This window comes from Lemur catta, chromosome 1, assembly GCF_020740605.2.
Source record: "Lemur catta isolate mLemCat1 chromosome 1, mLemCat1.pri, whole genome shotgun sequence".
NCBI classification, from domain to species: Eukaryota; Metazoa; Chordata; class Mammalia; order Primates; family Lemuridae; genus Lemur; species Lemur catta.
Genome location: NC_059128.1, coordinates 232233096 through 232255215, shown reverse-complemented (window position 1 = coordinate 232255215; position 22120 = coordinate 232233096). Strand labels below are relative to the sequence as shown.

The following is a 22120-nucleotide window of genomic DNA, read 5'->3' as shown; positions in this document are numbered from 1 at the left end:
GAGGACCTCATTCCAAATTGGGATTTCCAAATAGTGCCACCCTATGAAGTGCAAGACTCCATTTCATGTATTAAAGGGAATCATATCAGCGACTGTCCCTGGCTTGTGGGGGTACTGTGAAAAGCAAATGGGACAAAGAATTTGAAAGAGGGCTCCAAACAACAGGGCAATACAAATGTAAAGTATCATTATTTCCTCCTCTGTAAAGCGAGAATAAGCAAGGAACTGCTGCACAGTAGCGTGTAGGTGAATCCTAATTATGTAATGCTTGAAACACAAACCGTGCTTGATGGTGTCATCCAAATATGCGGTACACCACCTTTCTCAGCTTCTTTGCCGTCCATATTTCTGCTGCTTCTGCGGTTCACGGAAAATGTAACGTTTTCTGTGTAATTGTCACAGAGCGTGTGTGTGTGTGTGTGTGTGTGTGTGTGTGTGTGTGTGTGTGTACGGGAAAGAAGGAAGGAACTCTAGTGGTTGCGCTGAACATCTGAGTGCACACTGGGTGGAAGGATGGAAGAAAGAAGATCCACCTGAGGATCGAGGGGCCGAAGCCTGCCAGTTTCCACGGACCCAGCGTTCAGGCAGGCAGGAGTAACGGGGGGAGGAGCCTGCGGAGCAGGGGAGGCGTGGGAGCGGGACAGAGGGGCAGCCCCGAGCCCGCCGGCCAATCGGAGCGCGCTCCGCCAGCGGCCAATCACGGGCCGCCTAGCGCGGCAAATCTGCCCGGCAGTGCTGGGCGGGGCGGCCGGGAGCCCGGGTGCCGCCGGCTACACTTCTGAGCGCCTTTCAGGAAGCCACAGGGCGGGGGGCGTCTGTGCAGAGGAGCCGGGGGAGTAAGTCGCAGGCAGGTCCAGCCTATGAACCAGCGCAGTGACATATATGGAAGCATAAATCAGGCCAGAGATGGTGCGCCCGGCCGCGCACATGTGTGTAGACTCACAGGCATGTCTGCGTGCTGTCTGGGCACCTGTCGTGTGAGTGGCTCCGGGCGTGGCTGCTCCTCGGACGCTCAGTTTCTGTAAGATTTACCTCTAGGGGCCTACCTGCCCCCGTCTCCAGAGGGGAACGTAAGAAGTTTAACGAAGCTGGGACTGAGCAGATTAAGGGAGGGAGTGGAGCAGAGGCTGGGCCAGAGAGGGTAGGGACTGCGGGTGCTGGGGAGTAGGGAACCACCTCTTTGCCCCCTCTCCCAGCCAGAAAGCCGTTTTGGAAAGACTGTCGTGACAAAGGTGGCTCTGAAATGTCCACAGAGCCCGAGAAGTGATGATCACTGAGTGAGTGGCACTGGGCTGAGACTGGCCAATTTGTTGACAAGAGGGATGCTAGCACTTAGGAAGGCAAGGAGGAAACTAAGAATGGGGACCATCTGCTCCCCCAACCCCAGCGGGACAAAGACATCATCGGAGGTCTGCAATGCCGACTGGATGGCCTCGCTGCCCCCTCACCTCCACAACCTCCCCCTTTCCAATCTGGCAATCCCAGGTATTCTTCTATTCCTACTTGTTCCCACTGTGTTTAATTCTGCCATTTTAGTGTTGTTAATGGGTTGAGTTGCTTTTCCATTGTGCTGAGAAATTGTCAATGACCCCTTTTTATTTCCAAACCAAAAACTTAACACTGAAGCAGCTGCTTTAAAGAGATTTAAGTAGACTGCATCATTGGCAAAGGGACTCAGGAGAATGGAAGCACCGCTGTTTTTGCTTGTGATTTTTTGTTTGTTTGGTATTGTTTATATTTGATAGCCTCATTCTAAGAATATTATCCTTAATGTTGGGGCCAGGGTACGTGAGAGGTGCATTTACTTGAATCACTTAAAGGAAAAAGGAGAAATCAAGGGTAATGAATAAAAAGCCATTAACACTTTTAGATCTAGATCAAAAATAAAATTGAAAAATATTTCCTTTCTCATTTATCTGACCTTGTATATGGGAGAAAGAAACAAAAAATGAATAGGGAATTAGAGAATAGGTTCAAAATCAGAACTGATTATAAAGACACATATTTTTGTTGTTGGAAAAGCCAGAAATAGAGAATGCAAGATCTCATCACAGGCAGTCATTAGGTGTGATGAGGTTGTGGTGTTTGAAGCTTTGTCTATATATATACAGGTGTCTGCCTGACTGATCTAGAACTGCAGCCTTGAAAAGCCTTGAAAAGAACTTCTGCTCCAGCCACTGTGTTAAAACCTCTCTGCTGGAGCTTTTCTACCTTGACATCATTTGTTAGATGTGCTTGCTCTCTTCCTTCCACTCAAAAGGTAGTTAAAGTATGGTTTCTAGGGAAGGATATTAGGGCAGTGAGCTTGGCCTAGTGTACTGAGTAAAGTCCTATGGTGCTGATACTTGGAAAGCACTCCTAGAAGCAGGGGATGGAATACTTCCAATTCCTTCTCTCACTTGGAGACATAACAATTGAAGTTCACCTCTAGACTGCCAGACAAACTCCCAAACATTCCTTGGACCAGTCTGTCTTTTTGGTGGTTAAAATGATGACCTCATGCAAACCCTGATCTTTGCTTTCTATGCATGAGGAAGAGCAGTGCTGGCTTCCAATGCAGGCTTTTCTTTACTCTCCTCTTTTTTTGGAGATCTTCCAGGTTCATTGTCCTCATGGGCCCTGGTTGCTTTTAAGCAAAGAGAGGGCTGCTAAATTTCTTTATAGATATGGTCACTTACATTGTACACATCATTGACTACAGCTCCTTAGGAAATGCCAGATGGGCATGCTTCAGAACAGGTCTTTTGCATGTTTAATTGATGCTTGTGGAGCCATCACCGAAATGATATATGGGCCACCTTTGACATTAGTCATTTGCCTTCAGGCTTTCTGATGGAATTATTTTGTTGAGTGATATGGCAGGTATGTGTGTTTTCAAACAGAATGGCATCTTAGGCAGGCTCTAAATGGCTGTCATTCAGGTCATGTGTGGGGTAGGTTGGGGCTTCCTCCTTCCTTGTACTTTGGACAGCCCAGACCATAGCAAGCAGCTCTGCTGGTGGCTTGGCTGTGTATTCTGACTCTGTGACTCCAGAAAGGAGCCAGGCATTTGTTCTGTGATCTATAGGGTATCTCACAGTTACTAGAATATCTGGGGCAGGTGGGGATCGGGGGGAGGGAGCAAATAGCCAGGGTCTGCTGCTGCAACTGGAAATTCTATGATTAGCCATTGTTGGGGACACAGGAATTCACCCAGCTTTGTGTAGTCCAGCCCTGCTAAGCAAAAAGAAAAAAAAAATGGTCTTGACTCCTCAAAAGATACTGAGTTCACCACTGTGAAATGCCCTTTTCCCAGCAGTGGAAGTGACATTAAGTGTATGTACATGTAAGCTAAAGACAGGAAAATCACATATTAAATGCTAACCATTCATGGACTCCCCAGAATCAGCTAGTTCTTCTATCTCCACCTCGAGCTTGATACTCCCCAGATAAAGACTAGCAGTCAAGTTCTGCCCAGCCTTGCCGAGAAATTCTGAAATATAGAAGGCATTCAGGCAGTGGGGGCCACCATCTTCCTCCCCTCTCCCCTCTTCCTCCTCCCTCTTATAGTCACCGTCATCACAATAGCTATTATTAACTGAGCACTACCATGTAGCACCCATTGGCATACATTACCTCAAACCCTAACACCTCCATGGAGTAGATATTAACATCCTCCTTTTAGAAATAAGGAAATCATTGTTCAGAAAGGTTAAGTAATTTTCTGAAGATCACATAAGTAGTAAGTGGCAGAACTAGTATTCAAGCCCCTATGTATCTGCTAAACCCGTGCACTGTCCCTATGCCCCAGAGGGGTCCTTGGGAGGTGCAGAGCAGTGGGAGTGTTCTCTAACAGACCATCCTTTGCAGTGAATGAGAGAATTTTTAAAACTAGGCAGTCTTTATCTGAGTAATTATATATAGGTAGACACTTACATGTATACATATTATATATCTGGCACATATGTATATACACATTTAGAGTTGGAACCCAGTAAGTTTTCAATTCAAATACAGTGCATCGACCTGCTCTGGGTTTGTGTGTGTGTGCTCACGTGCTCAACTAGGGCGTCTGTAAGACTAGGTCAGATCTGTCAGGATGGGGCAGGGCAGTAGGACATGAGAGAGGGCAGGGAAAAGCAGGGTGTCAAGCAACAATAGCAGAACTGGGATGGAGTAAACTATGTCAGATCTGAGTGCACCTGCTGCATTTGCCTAAGTCCTGATGGGAGAGAACATGTGTGAATGTGCACCTCTAAACAGAGCCTTGAGGTATTATTTTACTTCCACAACTGTTACTAACACCTGTTAAAGACCAGTGTCACCCAAAAATATTGAAATATCTGGGAAAAGAACCTCAGAATAACGCTAATTGCTAACTTTATAGAATCATTTGATGTCCAAAGGGTAAAGGATCTAGAAACTACAAAAGTCAGATTTTTAAATTAAATTTCTAAATCTCTACAGACATTTCACTGATTTTAGTGAAAGCATAATTTTCTCTGTGGACAAATGAACTGATAGGAAAATTTTTTCTATAATGTATATTGCTTTTCAATGAATTCTTTTTCTCTGTATATTTTAGTGTTGTTCCTTTTTTTTATTAACCATGCTTTTTCTTTTTTATTAAATGTAAACTATTTGGTCTATTGGGAAGAGCCTTGAACTTAAGGGTCTTTAAATTTGTTGTTGATTCTTGCTGTGTGATATCAAAGAAGTATGTGAATTTCTCAGGACATAGTTTCTTCACTTGTAATTAAGATGTTGGATTAAATGAAATACAGAGTCCTTTCCAGATTAAAATTATTTAATTAATTTGAGGTTTTTGTTTTGGCTTTTTGCCTGTTCTTTGTTCAAATGTAGAAAGAGATGGAAAGAATGATTGGATCTTAGAGGCCTAAAGGCCATTTCTTTTATGCCTTTTCAAAACAAGAAATTATTTTTGGCATGTGCATCCAAGGACTCACGATTGCCAGAATGAAGCAGAGGGCACTCACTTCAGCATCCTAAAAGGGGCTGCAGCTTAATGGATCTAAATGAACTTGTACCTCATTAGATTCTAAGCATGTGTTTTAATAAACCTCCATACTCAGGCCTGTGGGAGCCTCAAAGATGAATCAGGTATCAACCCTACTGTCAAAGAAAGCTATGATCTAGTGATAATATATATATGTATATATATATATCTCTTCATCGTACATATTTTTAAAAAAAGAACTAATTGAGAGAAATGTTGAAACACAGATATAAATAATGTGTTATAGAAGCATATAGAATGGAAAGATTAATTCCAGCTTCTAAGATCAGGAACTAATTTGTTGAGAAAATGGCATTTGACCTAGGATTTGAAGAGGGGTCAGGACTTCAATGTTGTGGCTTGGAGATCAGGGCTGGGAAAGGGGCTTTCCAGGTGAAATTAACCAGCTGAGCTAATGAATGAGGGTATCTGTGGGAAATGGCCAGGGAGTGCCCTCTCCTATACCTCCATATCCCTGTTATAGTATCTTTTTCACAGCTCTTCTCAGCACATTGTTATTTTTAGGTGTCTGTCTCTTCCGCGGTCTCTGAACAACTTGCAGACAGAGAATATGACTTATTTCCCTATATCCTAAATCCCAGTAGAAGGTAGCAGTTCAGTTATTGGTAACTGCAGAGTAAGCAAGCTGGAAAAGTGGCCAGTGGGCACCACCTTTTCCATTGCGACTAAAGCTGAACTGCGTTGATCGGTTAGGTTCACCTTTTATAAACAGCCACATGAATTTGTATGAAAATCTTCCAATCCATTCTTTGTTTTTATGCATAATATTCCTGAAGCCCTCGGTAAGGCTCATCACTGAGCCCCATTAGAAATGAAAATACTGAGACAGAGTGAAATGATCAGAAGACTCAGAAGCAGAGTAACTTCTTTCCTCGAAATAATTCCTTCACCCAGCATCCCTTCTGCCTTCCTTCATCCCTTGTCAAATTTGAGCTTCTTGAGCTTCTTGTCTTTCCTGCCTGGCTGCTGCCTCTATCTGCTCTCATCTTGTGTCCCCGCTTTGCCCTCCTTCCACTGACCTGACCTATTCCCCAGCCTTTCCTTTCCAGGGTCAGCCTTCCTCAGGTGCTCCTCGCTGCTCTCCAGTTCCCGTTCTCATGTTGCTGCTGATCATTCCCTTCTCGTCCTTTCTACCTTTCTGGATTCCTGTTTTCTTCCCATGCAGTTTTACCCTTGACCACTTGGTGATTTCTATAGCTCTTCTCCTGGTGGCCGCACACTCTCTTCCCCCTTGTGTGACATGGAGACAAACTCCCTAGCAGGGCAGGATGAAGGGTTATTACTCAGGTCCTGCTCCTGGAAGTCGGACCAGGTCTGGTGCCTCTAGAGGAGATTTGGGGACCACTCTAAAAGGGTGCAAAATAAATTGTGTAACAAGAAGTTTTGGTTGGCCCGTGAGGGTGAGGTGGTCTTAGAACAAATCTATTCTCCTACAGGGTTTGAGGTTGTGGAAAACCAAGGACCAACCTGAATCTACCATGGCTGACTCGATCAGGAAAAAAAAAATCATATGAAACCAAAATGGTCACTTGAATGGGAACAGTTTATTTTTGTTTTGTTTCTCTCTTTTTTCTCTGGGTGGCCATGGTTAAGCATAAAAAGAGGCTATGACTTTGGTGTTCCCATTACAAGGTTTCTCTCCTAAGAAGGCTCATCATTTCCCTAGCCCTCCCCCTTCACCAAATCACACAAAAGCTACAAAGAATTCTGGAATCAAACAAGTCTAAAAAGAAGGATCATGGATTGATTAAGAGTATGAATGCTAGAGCCAGACTGCCTGTATTTGGATTCTGACTCTGCCCTTCACAAGCAGTGTGACCTTGGGAAGTTGCTTAACCTCTCTGTACCTCAGCGTCCTTCTCTGTAACATAATCATGGCACTACCTCACTTGCTTAGTGTGAGAATTAAATAAACCAATTCATATAGCATGCTTTCTGCACAAAATAAGTACTATATAATTATAATAATTATTATTATGTATCCTTTTAAAATTCAATCACAATATGCATCTATTGAAAGCCTATGCCCGGAATGGACAACAAAAACAAGGTGTAAGATATAGTTCATACCCTCAGGTAATTTACAATCTAGTTAAGGAACTGCCTGTCCAATTAAGCCATGTGACTCAGTGTTCTCTGTCTGATCAGATTAGGGTAACTTGAATGGTCACCCCCTCGAGGGGGCTTTAGAGTTAAGGGACGTATACATAGAGGATTGGGATGTGAGTACCAAGGGAGCCTTAAATGCAATATGATGGCGGCTGATCAAGAGAGCCAGAAGATCCTCTGTAGTTATTTACTCTGTCCATACATTCCAAATCCAGCTGTCAAACCTTCTCATCTCTGGACATCCAAAGCCTTTGGGAAAAACTCAGCTGTCTGTGACAGGACCATATTGTTACTCTGCTCTGCTCTCCTCATTTCCTGATCACTTGTCCTCCTGACCCAGTCATTTTGTTCCCAGCTCAAGAGTAGAAATATTACAAAATGCTTGCCTTTCAACAAGTCTGTGTACGTACTTTATAACTCTTTTCCCAGCTATTGGAATAGCTTCATCATCCCTCCGAACACATACATTGGCCCGCATGTCCTCACACCCAACACACATATGCACAGAGGCTTAGCTACAACCTTAGCCACACCCTAAAGGGGGCCCAAATTCGTAGTAGAATTGCTATTGTTTGCCCTTCATAAATAGCCTACAAAATATGCCCACTGACACTGCAGACCCTAGGAATGTGTTGCTTTCACCTGCACACTCCTCTCTCAGACGTGCTTCTGAAGCTGAGGAGTTGAGTTGGTTTCCAACACATGACCAAACTCCACTAGATATGACAGGTCACCTCCGTAATGCTTTCCTGCCTCTAGGAGTTTAGGAACCCAGGCACGGTGGAATGTAATGTTGGTGAAATGCTTTAGCATCCTGTAACTTTGCCTCTGGGAAAATCACAAACTACTTTGCAAATGCTGACTAACCCTAATTAGAGTTTTAAACCAGGCCTGCAGAGGAGGGATTATTTATAGATGTTGTAATAGGTGGGTGTATTTGTGTGTGTGAAAAAGAATTTGAACACACATCAAGAACCAAATTTAGGTGGAGGAGATCTATGACTCAATTTGTTATAGTATTTACACATGTGGTTAAGCAGGAGTCCTTCCACCTTCTCTCTCGTGTTGTTAAACATCAATAGGAATTTGAATTATATTGCAGAACACTGTGAGGATCAAGCAGTACATGGGAGGATTACATCAGTAGATCTCTAGGTAACTCCAAGATAAAATAGGTTTGGCCGCGGAGGCCTTCATTGCTCTAAGGGGGATGTCAAGGTTCTATCATCTATGAAATATAGAATGTCTTTTATGCATTCATTGTCTACCAAGCAGCTGAAATTTCCTAAGAAAATAACAGGTTTTGTTTTTTTTTTAAATTACTCTAGAACCGCTGGCTGTAAAGTATCATTTCTTCTCAGAGAATATTCTGTCAGTATTTTGTTTCGGTACAGACCTGAGAAGATAAAAATAAAGGAAAAATTATGGACTGTAATGCAAATGTCTTGGAGTGTAGCAGTAGTTTGCAGTAATGGTGGAACTGAAAAATTCCTAGACCCTGTCAGACTGAGATGAATATTTTATGAACATGTATAATTTGAAGGCTTATATATGGAAAGCAGTATTTTTTTAAAGTGCAGCTGAAACCAGATGCCCTTTCCCCCCCAACAGTGCCACACAGATAAGGGTGAAAACAGCATTCCCATCTGTCCTCCCTGGGTATAAGTTTAGGTCACCGTCCTGGCTGGAGGTGCCCACAGGGATCGCCACAAGAATTATATGAGCATATTGCGTTAATTTAGCTAAAAGAAAAAATGAGTGCCTGTGTTGGTTTTTTTGGTTCTCATTTCCTATATAAAAAAAATTATATTCATTTAAAGGAAAATCATTAATTCAAAAGATATTTACTGAATATCCTTTTATGCCAGGTACTGTATTAGAGGATTTGATTGCAGAGATGAATAAGATTCTTTTCTTTACTCTTCATGAAGCTATGATCTTAGAAGAAAGCCAAAATTCAGACACAGTAGAGAAAATGCATTGGGTACTGTATCACTCAAAAACCCGATACTCAGTACTGTTACTGGAGGAGGGAAGCTTGGTTGATTGGACTTCCAGGCAGAGAATGACCCTTGGGTTGAGTCATTAAGAGGGGGTAGGAGACAGCTAGGTTATGGGTGGAGGGAAGAGTGTCACAATGCAGGGGAACTGAGGCAAGAGAGATCATGGTGACCCTGAGGAAACCTGGGCAGTCTGATGTGACCAGAGCACAGATTTCATTTAAAGAAAGGAGCAGAGAAAAGGCTGGAAAGTAGGCAGGAACTAGATCCTAATGGGCCTTATAATATGCCATGTCATGATTGAACATTATCCTGAAGGCAAAGTGCAGCCATGGAAAGACTCGGGCAGGAGTGGGTGGGAAGCCCTTCAGATAACTGCACAAGAGTGAAGTGAAACAAAATGACCCATGGGTAGTAGGAACACTAATGGGTGAGATGAGAAACTCATTATTTCTTTCACTCTGTTCAGCATGTGTGTTGATTTTTCTCCCATATGCCAGGCCCTTTCCCAGACACTGGCGATTCAGTGATGATCACCACAGACATGGTCCCTGCCGTCAAAGAGCTTCCAGTCTAGTTGGAGAAATGGACATTTAATCAAGCTGTTATAGCACAATATGCTCTATAGGATGAATCAAGAGGGATGGGTTACTGCTGGAAGAAGAATATAGGCAGAGGCATCTTAACGAGACTCAGGAATCCAGGGAGGCCTTCTGGAGGAAGTGAATAAACTAAACTCTGAAGAGCACATGGGAACTAGTTCTCAGGGTAAGAGGAACAGGGCAACGGTGTTCTAGGAAAGGAAATAATGTGGATGATGATCTTGAAGAGAGGGAATGGCCCATTTAATGAACGAAAAGAGTTCATTATAGTTGTACCATAGGTTGCCAAAAGGAGAGTGTCAGGGGTAAAGTGCCCAGTTACTTGGAAGTCTAATAAGGCATGTTAAAGTGATTTGACTTTGCCTGAACAGGAGTGGAAAGGGTTTTAAGCAGGCAAATCGCAAGGTGAACTTGGTGTTTTGGTGGCTCACGCCTGTAATCCTAGTACTCTGGGAGGCCGAGGCAGGAGGATTGCTTGAGCTCAGGAGTTCAAGACCAGCCTGAGCAAGAGAGAGACCCCGTCTCTACTAGAAAAATAGAAAGAAATTAGCAACAACTAAAAATAGAAAAAGTTAGCCGGGCATGGTGGCGCATGCCTGTAGTCCCAGCTGCTCGGGAGGTTGAGGCAGGAGGATTGCTTGAGCCCAGGAGTTTGAGGTTGCTGTGAGCTAGGCTGATGCCACGGCACTCTAGCCCAGGCAACAGAGTGAGACGATGTCTCAAAAAAAAAAAAAAAAAAAAAAAAAACTTGGTGTTTTGGAAAGATCTCTCTGCCTGCAGCACAAAAGGTACTGGAATTGGTACCAGTCAGGCTGCTGCTGACGTCATCAAGTGGGAGGTGCTGCTGCCCAGAAGGAGAGGGGCAGTGGCAGTGTGGACAAAGGAAAAGGGACAGACTCAGGAGCTCTTTAGGAGGGAGCAGTCAACAGGACCTGACAATTAACTGGAGGGTAAAAAAAGAGAGTGCAACCAGCTTAGTAGGGGAGAGGAAGGGGGTGGCATTCCCAGAAATATGGATGCTGGAGAGGAAGCAGGTTTAGGGGTGGTAGAGGGTGGCAGATGTGCTCAGTCTGGGGCGTGCTGAGTTCAAGGTACCTGTGGGAGAAGGGGAGATGATTTCAGAGCTGACTCTCACATTTCACACTCAATCTTCTGTCTTCACCCACAGCTACTATTATATTCAATATCATATGGTTTGAGTTAAAGATATCCTCATTTTTTTTATTTTTTTAGATTTCAACTAAGATTATACTTTTTTTAGGAAATATGTCCTGAATTTCTAGTCCCTGGGAGGTGACCCCTCCTGGGCTCTCCCAGTGTCTAGTGTTCCACCCGTTCTGCATGAATTCTCTCATTTCTTGTTTAAGTGTCTCCCCAGCCCTGTTGGCGGCTCAGGATATGTGTAGTGTTAGCTGTGTATGCTATACCACAAACCAGCTGTAAAATGGAAACTTCTAGTTGCTTTACCACAATCATCAAACACCATTTATTTCACATACTGTCAATGCCAGGTTGTTCCAAGAGGCTCAATAAAAGCCAGAGAATTTTGTAGTAGAATATTCATTTTAATATAACTTTTTCCTCTACCCTAAACATTTCCCTGGTTTCCCCTGAATCTTGGCATCATTTCTTTTTCTTTTGTGTTACGAACTAAAAGATTGTTAAAGGAAATATGATTATCTGAGAGCTCATCAGGGGGTAATTAAGTGCCCCTTGTGAGGGGTTTCTTTACAAAAGATGATGCCATCTGTTCAGAGACAGAGCAGGATGCACATTAGCAGAATGGAGGAAGAATTTCTTACTAATGAATTATCTATACAATACCTTTAGGGGTAGGTATTGGGGTCTATTGGACACTTGAGGAAAAGAAGATCCTTCAAAAGAGAATAGATACCCATCCATATGAAGAGGCCTTTAAAATGCCTCCCATAGATAGGATTGAAAACCCTTTGACTTGGATAATATCCAGTGCAATGCAATACCCATGGCTCCCTGCAGAGTCGTGAGGAGGTACTCCCTTAGTTGCCCCTCCAGCTACATCAGGGCCAGGGGTGGAGATGGTAAAAGAGAGGCTTTTTACTAGAGAAGCTCTCCTTGCATTTGTTTTACACATAAGCACTTTATTTGAAAGCACCCCAGGACTGAAAAGCACCCTAAAAACCTCTGATTTACTCTAATTCTCTCTAACCCACCCAGCCAGTTGGGGGGGGACCAGGACCAGCTCTCTTGGTTTCCAGGCCAATGTCTGCCCTCCCCTGGGCTTCTCACCACATAAAAAAGAGTGAGTTGATCTGCATCCTCTGTTTCCAAGCGTTCTGCCTAACACAGTTGCTTTGTTGCATTGTGAATAATTATAAATTCAAAAGGCAACTGATTAAAAATTAAATTGGCCACATGGCCCTCTCAGATTTTGCAGGCAGTTTTATGGTTATTATTAACACCCTCCCATATGCCTCATGGAAAATAATCAGGTCTCATAGGTGAATTTTATCCCCTTGGGTTAGCAAGAAGGTTTAAAGATGTTATTATCGTAGACTCATGTTGGCTAATTTTGTATATCGTAGAGATGCCTCAGCCTTTCTGCACTTGCTACTATGGAGTCAAGTTCTTCACAGATGTTGCATTTTTCCCAAGGACCTAATTCAGTTGTGTGAGATTGGAGGCCCCAAGGAGATAATTTACGCAGGCATGAGTTGCAGGACATCTACTCTCTGAGACTTTTCTTTTTAAATTGTTCAATGCAGTATTTTATTACAGTTGCTCCATTAGCCATCCTTTCTGGCTAACATTGTCCTCTTCATTTTCTGACACATACCTGTTCATTGACCCAGATAACTCAAGCTAGAAGGACAAATGGAAATAAATGGAGCTGGGGGTTAACAGGTACTAGGGGTGAAGAGGTACAGAGGGTGAACTCTACCTGTTTAAAGAGGATAGATGGATGGGCCAATGAGAAGTTTGGAAAAGGATCAGGAGACCTAGGTTTACTAGCCTTAGGCAACTCTCTAAACATCTGTTCATTCAGGTATTCATGCTTGCATTTATCTATATAGATACATTCAATTCCTACTAAATGCCAGAAACTAAGTATGGAGATATGGACAGGAATTACACATGATCCTGCCCTAACAGTCAGATGGCAGAGACAGATATAGAGATAAATACCATCCAGTATCCTAAGTCCACCAAGGGTAAACGAAATGCCGTGGAAACACAGAGGAAGAGCAAGTAAGTTTGCTTCAGTCAGGTGAGCTCACAGACTAATAATTGTGAGCTGGGTCATGTACAGATAATTAAAATGGAAAGGCAAGAGATAATAACATTGCTCCCGAGGACTATAAGAGTTTTTTGGGTTTTTAAAAGGAAATTTTCCACTATATTTAATAACCACAAGGGCCACTTCTCATATATAACTTTGTAAATTATTATGTTCTTAGCTCAGGCCTCAAATATTTTAACATACATAATTGTCATCTGTTCATATCTGAAGTATTTGTAGAGACTGTAATATTTGTAGAGATCAAATACCTGAGTTGTAATACAAGATGTTTTTCTATAAAAGCTGCATTGTATCTTCAGCATTTAAGGACACATGTTCATTGTTACGTCCGCTCTTAATACTTTTTATCTTTTTCTTTAATTTTTATTCACATAGGAGGCAGGATAGAAAGGAGTTCAGAGTATGGGTTCTGCTGTTAAGGTATGTAGGATCAAATCCTAGTTACTAGTTATGTGACCTTGAGTAAAATGCTTAACCTTCTGTCCCTTACTTTTCTCATCTGTAAAATGGGGATAATTATAGTATCCACTTCACAAGTACAAAGTTAGAGGAAGAGCAAGCCATAAGACTGCACTCACTCTGACACCAATTACAAGTTTGGGGGCCTCAAGATCATCCTTACATTCGATAATTTGCTAGAAGGATTCACAGAATTCACTGAAAGCTGTTATACTCATGGTTACTGTTTTTCACCACAGAAGCCTACAGATTAAAATCAGCTGAGGGAAGAGGTGCCCAGGGCACAGTCCAGTAAACTTCCAAATGTGGAGTTTCCAGTTGTCCTCTCCTCGTGGTGTCACAGACAGTGTGATTCTCCTGTGTTGATGTGTGACAATACGCATGAAGTATTGCTGACCAGGGAAGCTCACCTGAGCCTCGGTGTCCAGAGTCTTTACTGAGCCTCCACATAGCTGACCTCAGGATCCAGCCCCTTCAGAGGTTAAGCCCTCATCACAAATCACATCCTTAGACTTTCTGGTGTGGCCTCAAACCACCACCCCCCCGGGTAAATAAAGATACTTTTATCAAGCAGAACATTCCCAGAGCTTAAGAGATTACCTCCTGGGGGCCAAGGGCAAAGACCAGACCTCTTTTTGGGTAAGATTAAATTCTTTGCTACACACAAAAAATTGTTTTAGAATTAAATAAAGTAATATACGCAATGTGATTAGAATATTGCCTAGCACAAAATAAACATAAAATCTTTATATATAGCTGTTATTATCAACCACCCTTTCTGATTACCTAATATGTACCTAGTATTGTGGTAGATACTGTAGGAATTTTTTTTAAATGAATAAGATGTTGTTTATATATCTTGTAGGTGATATACAAGAGTACAAATAAAGCCGATAAAAATAGAATGAGGTGAGTGCCATAATCTGTGCTGGGGCCTGGAAAGGGAGAGGTTACTTGCAGATGTGAGCTAAGGAACAGCTTTGCAGAAGAGGGCTCCTGCGGGCTGGGCTGTGAGAGGTGGGTAGGGTTTCACCAAGAGCAGGAAGGGCTTTCCAGAGAGGGAGAAGCAAATGCACACAATTAGAGATGGGAAAACGAGGGCACCTTCAGGGAACAGAGAAGGGCTGCCATAGCTACCTGTAGAAGTGACGGGAGGAAGGAATGGAAAAGGTCTGGAAAGATAAACTTAAACCAGGTTGAGAGAGGTTTTCAATGTCATGGTGAGCGCTTGATGCTTTGTGTTGTAGACCATAGGAAGCCAGTGACACTTTAGGGCCCAAAGAAAACCCTGAGAGAAAATACATGGTCTTTTTTATGACCTCAATCTTTGAAGATGCTGTTTCCTCCACCATGACACCCTCCTTCCAACACACACCCTCCACTCTGCTTGGCCTGTGCACGTCTCCATTATAGGACACAGTATATCCCATCAGGACTGTTTTGCTATCCCTCTGCTATATACAATTTTGTTTTGTCATGTCTGTATACTTGGTGTCTGGTTCAGAATAAGCACCTTACAAAAAGGTGGAGGGAAGGAGGAGGAGAGAGACATGGAATCCTGAAATATCAAACAATTTAACCATAAAAAACAGATTATTAAAAAATAGAATAGATATTTCTAGTTAAGAAGAAACTAGGACATGCATGCAGGAAGTAAGTAATAATGCCTAGGGTAAGACCAAATCTTATGACATTTTATAGAATTGCATTACATTACAGCATTGCAAAGTCTTCTCAAAGTCTTCCCCAGACTTTAAAATAAGAGCAAATATGATAATAATAATAATAGATACAGAAGAAGAATAGCTTACTTATGCAACATTTATATAGCACTTAGTAGGTGTCCGAAATGATGCTCTACTTATTTATATTAACCCGGTTAATCCTACAACAACCCAGTGATGCAGGTACTCTTACATAGCCCATTTTTATAGATGAAAAAAGTAAGGCACAGAAAGGTTAAGCAGATTGCAAAAATAATAATAATAAAATTGTAAAAACTAGATCTTGCCAAATTCATTTAACTGCATTTGAATAAAAGACATTTATAGAGTTGGAGATTGACCCAGTGTTCGGCTGTAACTTCAGTTTCTTTTGTTGGTTATAATAAAGCATGGTTTTCCATCTGAGGCCATTTGCTTCCATGCCAGGACTGTAATGCACAAGCACCCATGAGGACGGTTATGTTTGAAGGACTGCCTGCTGACCTGTTCCGGCTGAACAAGTCACTTTTATTTTTCAAGACCAGACATCTAGGAGGCTTTTTATTGACTCAGAACAAAAGCAGCCCAGTGGTTTAAGTGGTCTGTGTAGTAATCACCCAGCAAGGCTCTGTCAGAAAAAAACTCTTTCTGCCTCTATTCTGCCTCTGTACAGAAAGACCAGCATGAGGCTTTAGCAGGCGCGTAAGCTCTCAGAACACTGGTCTTCAGGGGTGGGGTGTGTTTTCATTCACTTTCCCTGCTGTGTGTAATGTACAAATTTCTTTTAAACCTATCATTTCATGTAATTTAGACTGCTACTTACTGGATTTTCCCTCCTCCTTTTTCCCTTTTCTCTGTCAGAGCACCTGGCTTAGTCCTCCATTTACAGGAAAGAGAAAAGACCCTTTCTTGTCCTTCAGGGGATCTCGCTGAGAAGCTTCCCTGCATCTCAGCCATTCTTCAGTTTGTCAGATGAATCTTAAAACAGCCCTACCCTGTGAAAAACTCCACCCCAGCTAGGTGACTATGAAGGTGGTCTTTTATTTTCCACAGTCCCCACAATAAATTTCATAAAAATGCCCACAAAGCAATGAAACACCGGCCTTTGGAGCAAAGGGAGCTGTCACATAAATGCTAAACAAGAAGTGACCTACCAGCCGATGCAGAGCAGACCCAACCCCAGCTGACAGAAGATGGTCCCCGTGAGTCTGGGTGAGGGGAAGAGTATCTCCAGAAATTTGATAAAATTCCCAGATGAGCCAAAAAGAAATAAATACCACCTCAGGCTTAGGGGGGATTTGCTCTTTGCAAATACGATGAGTTAAATCTATAAGCACATTTTCTGTTTAAGTATAGTAAGTATGAAAAAAACGTATTATTTCTTTGAAATGATTAATAGTCTTTGGTAAATAGCATCATAAATTCCTTTAATGAGCTGCTAATATGTGGAATTATACAATTCTTAAGATAGGAGAGACCCTAAGTCTTATTTCACCCACCTTCCTGAGTTTACAAATGGGGAAACTGAGCTCCACGGATGAACTTGTAAGCCCAAGTTCACACAAGTAATGAGAGCAGAACCGGCCCTGGGATTCAAGGCTCCGAACTGTGGAGGTACAAAGAAAATATTTCCTCAACTGAGAGAAGGTTAGAGTGCCCTCGTGTGTCCCTATATAGAAATTCTTTAGGTCTTTACAAAATCTAAAATAGCTTTCATGTCTCCATTAATTTTTCTGCACTGGGGTGAGGGCCAGGCATTTAGCTCTGAAGACAAACCCTGTGATCACCATATCAGCAGTAAATGAGCAATGCATTTGACTTATTTAATCAGTAAGGGTACAGAAGTAATAACAGCATTCCTAAGGTATCTTTGTGTGGATTGGAGTCTGACAGACCTGAGTTTCTGTCCTGGGCAGCCACATGAGATCTTTGCAACCCTGAACTAGTTGCAAAACCAGTCTGAGCCTTAGTTTCCTCACCTGTAAAATGCAGGTAATCACCACCCTGCAGGATTGTGGCAGAGATCAAATGAGGTCACGTAAGTAAAATGCCCAGCTTGGCATTTGGTACGTAATAAGCACTGAATAAATTGAAATTGCTTTAGTCATTTTCAGACAAGAACCCTCACCAGAGATCACCAGCTAGTTAGTGGTGAAGGAGCCGAGGTGTAAACTCTGGGGAGGTAAACAGAATATCTTCAGGATGCTTTTAGTTCCTGGATGGAAAGGTTTCCATGAGCTCCGGGGGCAGAAGACAAGGAGAGAGAATTTTTAAAGAAATATGTACTGAATATGGGATTCCTCCAAAATAACTTTCTCCTTCAGATGGGGAAATCTAAATGGACCTAAGCCAAATAGCTTTCCCAGAGATGGAAGCTCTTTCAGAGGTAACAGCTGGCACTAAGGGTCTAGCAGTCAAAAAAACAAAACAAAAAACAACAACAAAAAGCCTCTACTATGAAAGAAAATATTTGAAAACCAGAACCTATTGTCATTGACCCAGTTCTTGTAGAAGTCTTTATTTATTGAGAGGCTAGCCATATTAAAATTAATAAAGAACAGAGGAAAATAACAATAGCTGGATGAATTCATCCTTTGATTTTAATTTTCTTCAACTCTTTATGAAACAAGCAATCTCAGCTGAAGTGTTCAGCAAAACTGCAGTAAATCAAGATCATTTGCCCCAATGATCTTTCAAAGGTCCCTCTTCTCCCAATAATTCTCAAAGCCATCCTTTTCCTATGTGTGGGCGGGAGATATCATTATTTATGATACAAGGAGACTTGACCTTTAAATGTCAGTGGAAGTGTAGAGTCTGTCTGTACCTCCAACAGCTTATTGGAGAATTAAGGGAATAGTCTGACAGTGTGCAAATGGGGAAGAGGGAGAGGTGGAAGGAACACATCATCCGTGCCTCCATCTTCTTGTTATATAATCAGGGAAAAGCGAAGGAAGAATTGGTCTGGCCTCTCGTTATCTAAATGCTTACTCTAAATGGAACAATTGCTACAGCAAGAGCTGATAAAGAGCACTCAGAGTTTGTGAGCCTCACCCTTTCTGGTAATCTGTTACCTTTAAATAAGGCAAGTGCAGCACATGAGGCTGAGGCATTTATTATTTATAGAAAGTTTCTCATCAGACTCATCCTTGGTTGTGGAGGAAGAGTCGGAGCCGCTGCGCGTGAGCAGAGGTGACCTGCTGCATTCTACCCTGTTGCAGGGCTATTCTGGGCAATGTGGAGCTTCAGCTGGACTCTTTGTGGTCACAAATATTTAGTCCACTAATGAAAAATTTCCTGCCTCATATGTGAAAGTCTTCTATTTTTGTGAATTATCTCAACAATACCTTTTCTGGCTATGGTAGTTACTTCAATAGTATTTGTGAAACACTCTATTCCTGGTGTTTGTCTCATATTCTACTTTATGCTTTTATATATCATTTTTCTCCTTAGAATGCCCCCAAATCTATCTTGCTTATTGAAATATCGATATAAGCGACATCAATGGTGGTACTGCTAGCCCTTGTAGTAGGGTTTAATTCTAGTATACCAAGAAAAAATTTATTCATAAAGGGGTCTTTCTTCAGGGGTCCATCTCAATCAAAGGGAAGCCTCCTTTTGTACTTTTCCACCTTCTTCTCCCCTTTGTGTGGCACCACTTCACTCCCAGCCAGCTCTGCCCTTGCCTGGGGACTCTGGTCCAGGTACTAGCTGAGACGAAGCCAGGAGGGAAGGCCCCACGGAGCAGAGCCCTCGGTGGGATTGGGCCCCAAAACAGAGCTGGACCAAGACACATCCAATGTGTGCTTCAGACAGCTTAACAATAGGGCACCCCTGCAACTGTCACTTTAAAAATATCCATTAATCATTTAGTAAGAAACGTAGAGGTGAAATTGTACCATGACGTTTGTTTCCTTTCCCAAGTCCCTTTCTCAGCCCTGCAGCCCCTCTGATCCCTTCTCCTTCCCCTTCGATTCTCAGCCTCCTCAGCCCTCTGGCTTCTTACTCTCTCTCTTCTTCCTCAGTGGAGCAGATGAAGCCCTTCCAAGCGTCTGTCCCCACACTTGCATGCCCCACCCACTGCTTCAAGTACGTCAAAAGCCATTAATGCCAGCAATGAACATTTCAGCTTAGCAAACAGAGGATGCTACAGTTACCAGGATTCACTCTGCTTAGAGGAGAGTGGGGATTAAAAATAACGTACTTGCCTTATATGTTCATATTCAAGATAAAGAGTTTACTGTGTGCATTGAAGACAGTTTTTGTTCCTCAGTGTCTTGCCCATTGGGTAAGGAGTCACTGTTGAAAACCCTGCATCAACTGGCACCAAATTTGAGGTTTATTCCAGCAATGCTTTGGCATCCTTGTAGACTGGTCCCCTCAGTCACAGCTCTGCTGGCGTACCCTTCAACATGGCTACTACACCTGGAAGCCCAAGTCCTGACAGAGCTGGCTGCTGTCCTGAGTTAGGAAAACGCCTGAAAGGCAGTGAGCTGGTGATGGCCTCTAAGGGAAGTCAGAGTCGCACAGCAGGGGATCTGGAGTGCTGCTGGGCCATGGCCTCTGAAGGGCCAGAGATCTGTTCCTGCATATTCCTCATCCCATCTGACTCTGAGTCTGCCAGTGGATATTCATGCTGAGGAATGAGCAGTTCCTAAACGACTGTTCCTTCAGAAACTTGTCCTTGCTGATAAGCTCCATATGCATATTGAGACATATGGTTTTAGTCATTTGTAAGATTAAGAGTGGTTTCTCCAAACCTCGGAAAAATATGCAGAGTGTTCAATCAAATGATCTTGAGTAGAAATGTTTTGACTGCCTTCATTTTAATATATTTGAAAATATTTTGAATTTCTTAAAAATCACAAGTCATTAAAATACAGGCACTTTTAGTGAGATAATGTGTTTGAGGGCCTAGACTTCATTTTTAAGCCCATTTTCTAAAAAAAATACTGTTGAGAGATTTCTTAATAGAAATTCTATAAAGAGAGTTCTCCGTGATATCTGTAAATTTCTTTGGTTTAAACACTTACATCTTCTCTCTCTCTCTTTGTAAGCATGATGCTACTTTCTCTTCTGCTGTTTGCACTGATCTACATAAAATCTTACAGTAGCCCCCCCTTATCCACAGAAGGTGTGTTTGAAGACCCCCAGGATGCCTGAAACCTCAGATAGTACAAGCACTGTATATACTATGTTTTTTTTCCTATGCATACATACCTTTGATTTATAAATTAGGCACAGTTAGAGATAAACAACAATAACTAATAATAAAATGGAATAATTGTAGCAATCTACCACCATCACTACTCTTGCACTTTGGGATCATGGTTAAGTAACATAAGGTTTAGTGCAATACTGCAACACAAGCACTATGATACTGGACAGTCCATCTGGTAGCTGAGGTGGCTACTGAGTGACTAACAGTCAGGGACCTTCCACAGCATGCCAAGTAAAGGATGAGCAGAATGGCACAAGTTTTCATCACACTACTCCAAATGGTGTGCAATTTAAAGCTTATGAATTGTTTGTTTCTGGAATTTTCCATTTAATATTTTTAGACCACAGTTGGACCTCGGGTAACTGAAACCTCGGAAAGTGAAACCTCGGATAAGGGGGACTGTATATTCTCAGAAAAAGTCAACTCTTTAAAATTGCTTCACAAGTACCAGGTCTCCATCTCTCAAACCCTCAAATAGGGACTGACAGAATGAGGAAGAGCAATTGTTTAGCTGGGCCCCTTGACTTCTGATCCCCGTTTCACTTGGAGTCTGTTCTCTCCCTTTCCTCCTTAAGAGATGGGAGCAAATTACTCTTTCTCTTTGGCTTAAACACATAATCTCTTTTCTGTCTCTCTTTATAAGCATGATGCTGGTTTCTTTTCTGTTGTTGGCACTGATTGTCTTCTGACCTAGTTGAGCCTTTACTGCTGCCCAGACACTTTCTGGTAGCTAGCATCCTTTATTAAGATAAAATGTGAGCAAGGGTTTTTTTGATCTTTTGTGTTTTGGCACCTTTAATATCCTTTTGTTGTTGCTGTTGTTTTTGGACAGGAAAGAGTCTTTGCAGCTAAGATCTTATTAATTCACCCAGAACATTTTTTGTTCATGTATTTCATATTAATTTATAAAAATAAATTTGACAGTCAATGCAGTTTTGTGCAGCATCAGCTCCGGTGGGTAACTGGGAGAATGGCTGAACCTGTTTTTTGTTTGTTTGTTTTTTGCAAGCTGCCTGCATTACTCAGACCTCACTTGACAAGGTATAGGTTAATAGTCAGAGAAAGAATATGCAAATTGCATACATGTGACCGAAAATTCAGACTAAGATAAAATAGACAAGCCCTAATTGAACATTCTGACTATTCCTAATAGAAAATACATGCACCTTCGGTATATGCTTTCAGTCTAAGCTTACAATGGGCCAGACCATCTTAATTTTGATAGAAGTAATATGATGAAGTCCTGATAAAAAATTAGAGTTTACACAGAGTTTAGATGACTCTTTCAAAAATGATCTCAAAATAATATTTTCTTTAAAATAATTTTTGGAGAATGATTATTAATATCTATTAGAAGCTGTCTATTGATATTAGTAAAAATATTTCAGTGAAATAGATTTTTTTCAATTGTTTTAAACGTACTTTTCCAAATAAATGAAAGGTATTTTTCCACCCAAATAAGAGCTTTTTCTGGATTTCATTCAGATCGGCCAGTTTTAGTGCCAACATATATAGATACACAAAAATACTTTGGTGACTAAGGACATAAGTTCTAAACACTTCTATAGATATCCTTTCCTATCCAGACTCTTGCTATCTAAACAGGCTATAATAACTTAAAAGATTTGTTTTACCTGGAATTCACTATCTGAATCAAAAATCTCATGGTAGTGAGTTCACACATGTGAGCTAGCGAAAACATTTAAGTTGTCAGTATATCCAGTCGAAAAGG

At 41.9% G+C, this 22120-nt stretch overlaps 1 protein-coding gene across 1 annotated transcript in view; it reads left to right on the top strand.

Moving 5' to 3' along the window:
* Positions 1–737: 737 nt before the first annotated feature.
* The window catches only part of PLCXD2 (phosphatidylinositol specific phospholipase C X domain containing 2), a 44354-nt gene continuing 22971 nt past the window's right edge, over positions 738–22120 (top strand). Inside the window, exon 1 of the mRNA XM_045540329.1 lies at positions 738–1485. Coding sequence (XP_045396285.1) covers positions 1323–1485 — 163 coding nt within the window. The 5' untranslated portion in view covers positions 738–1322. The remainder of the gene's footprint in view (positions 1486–22120) is intronic.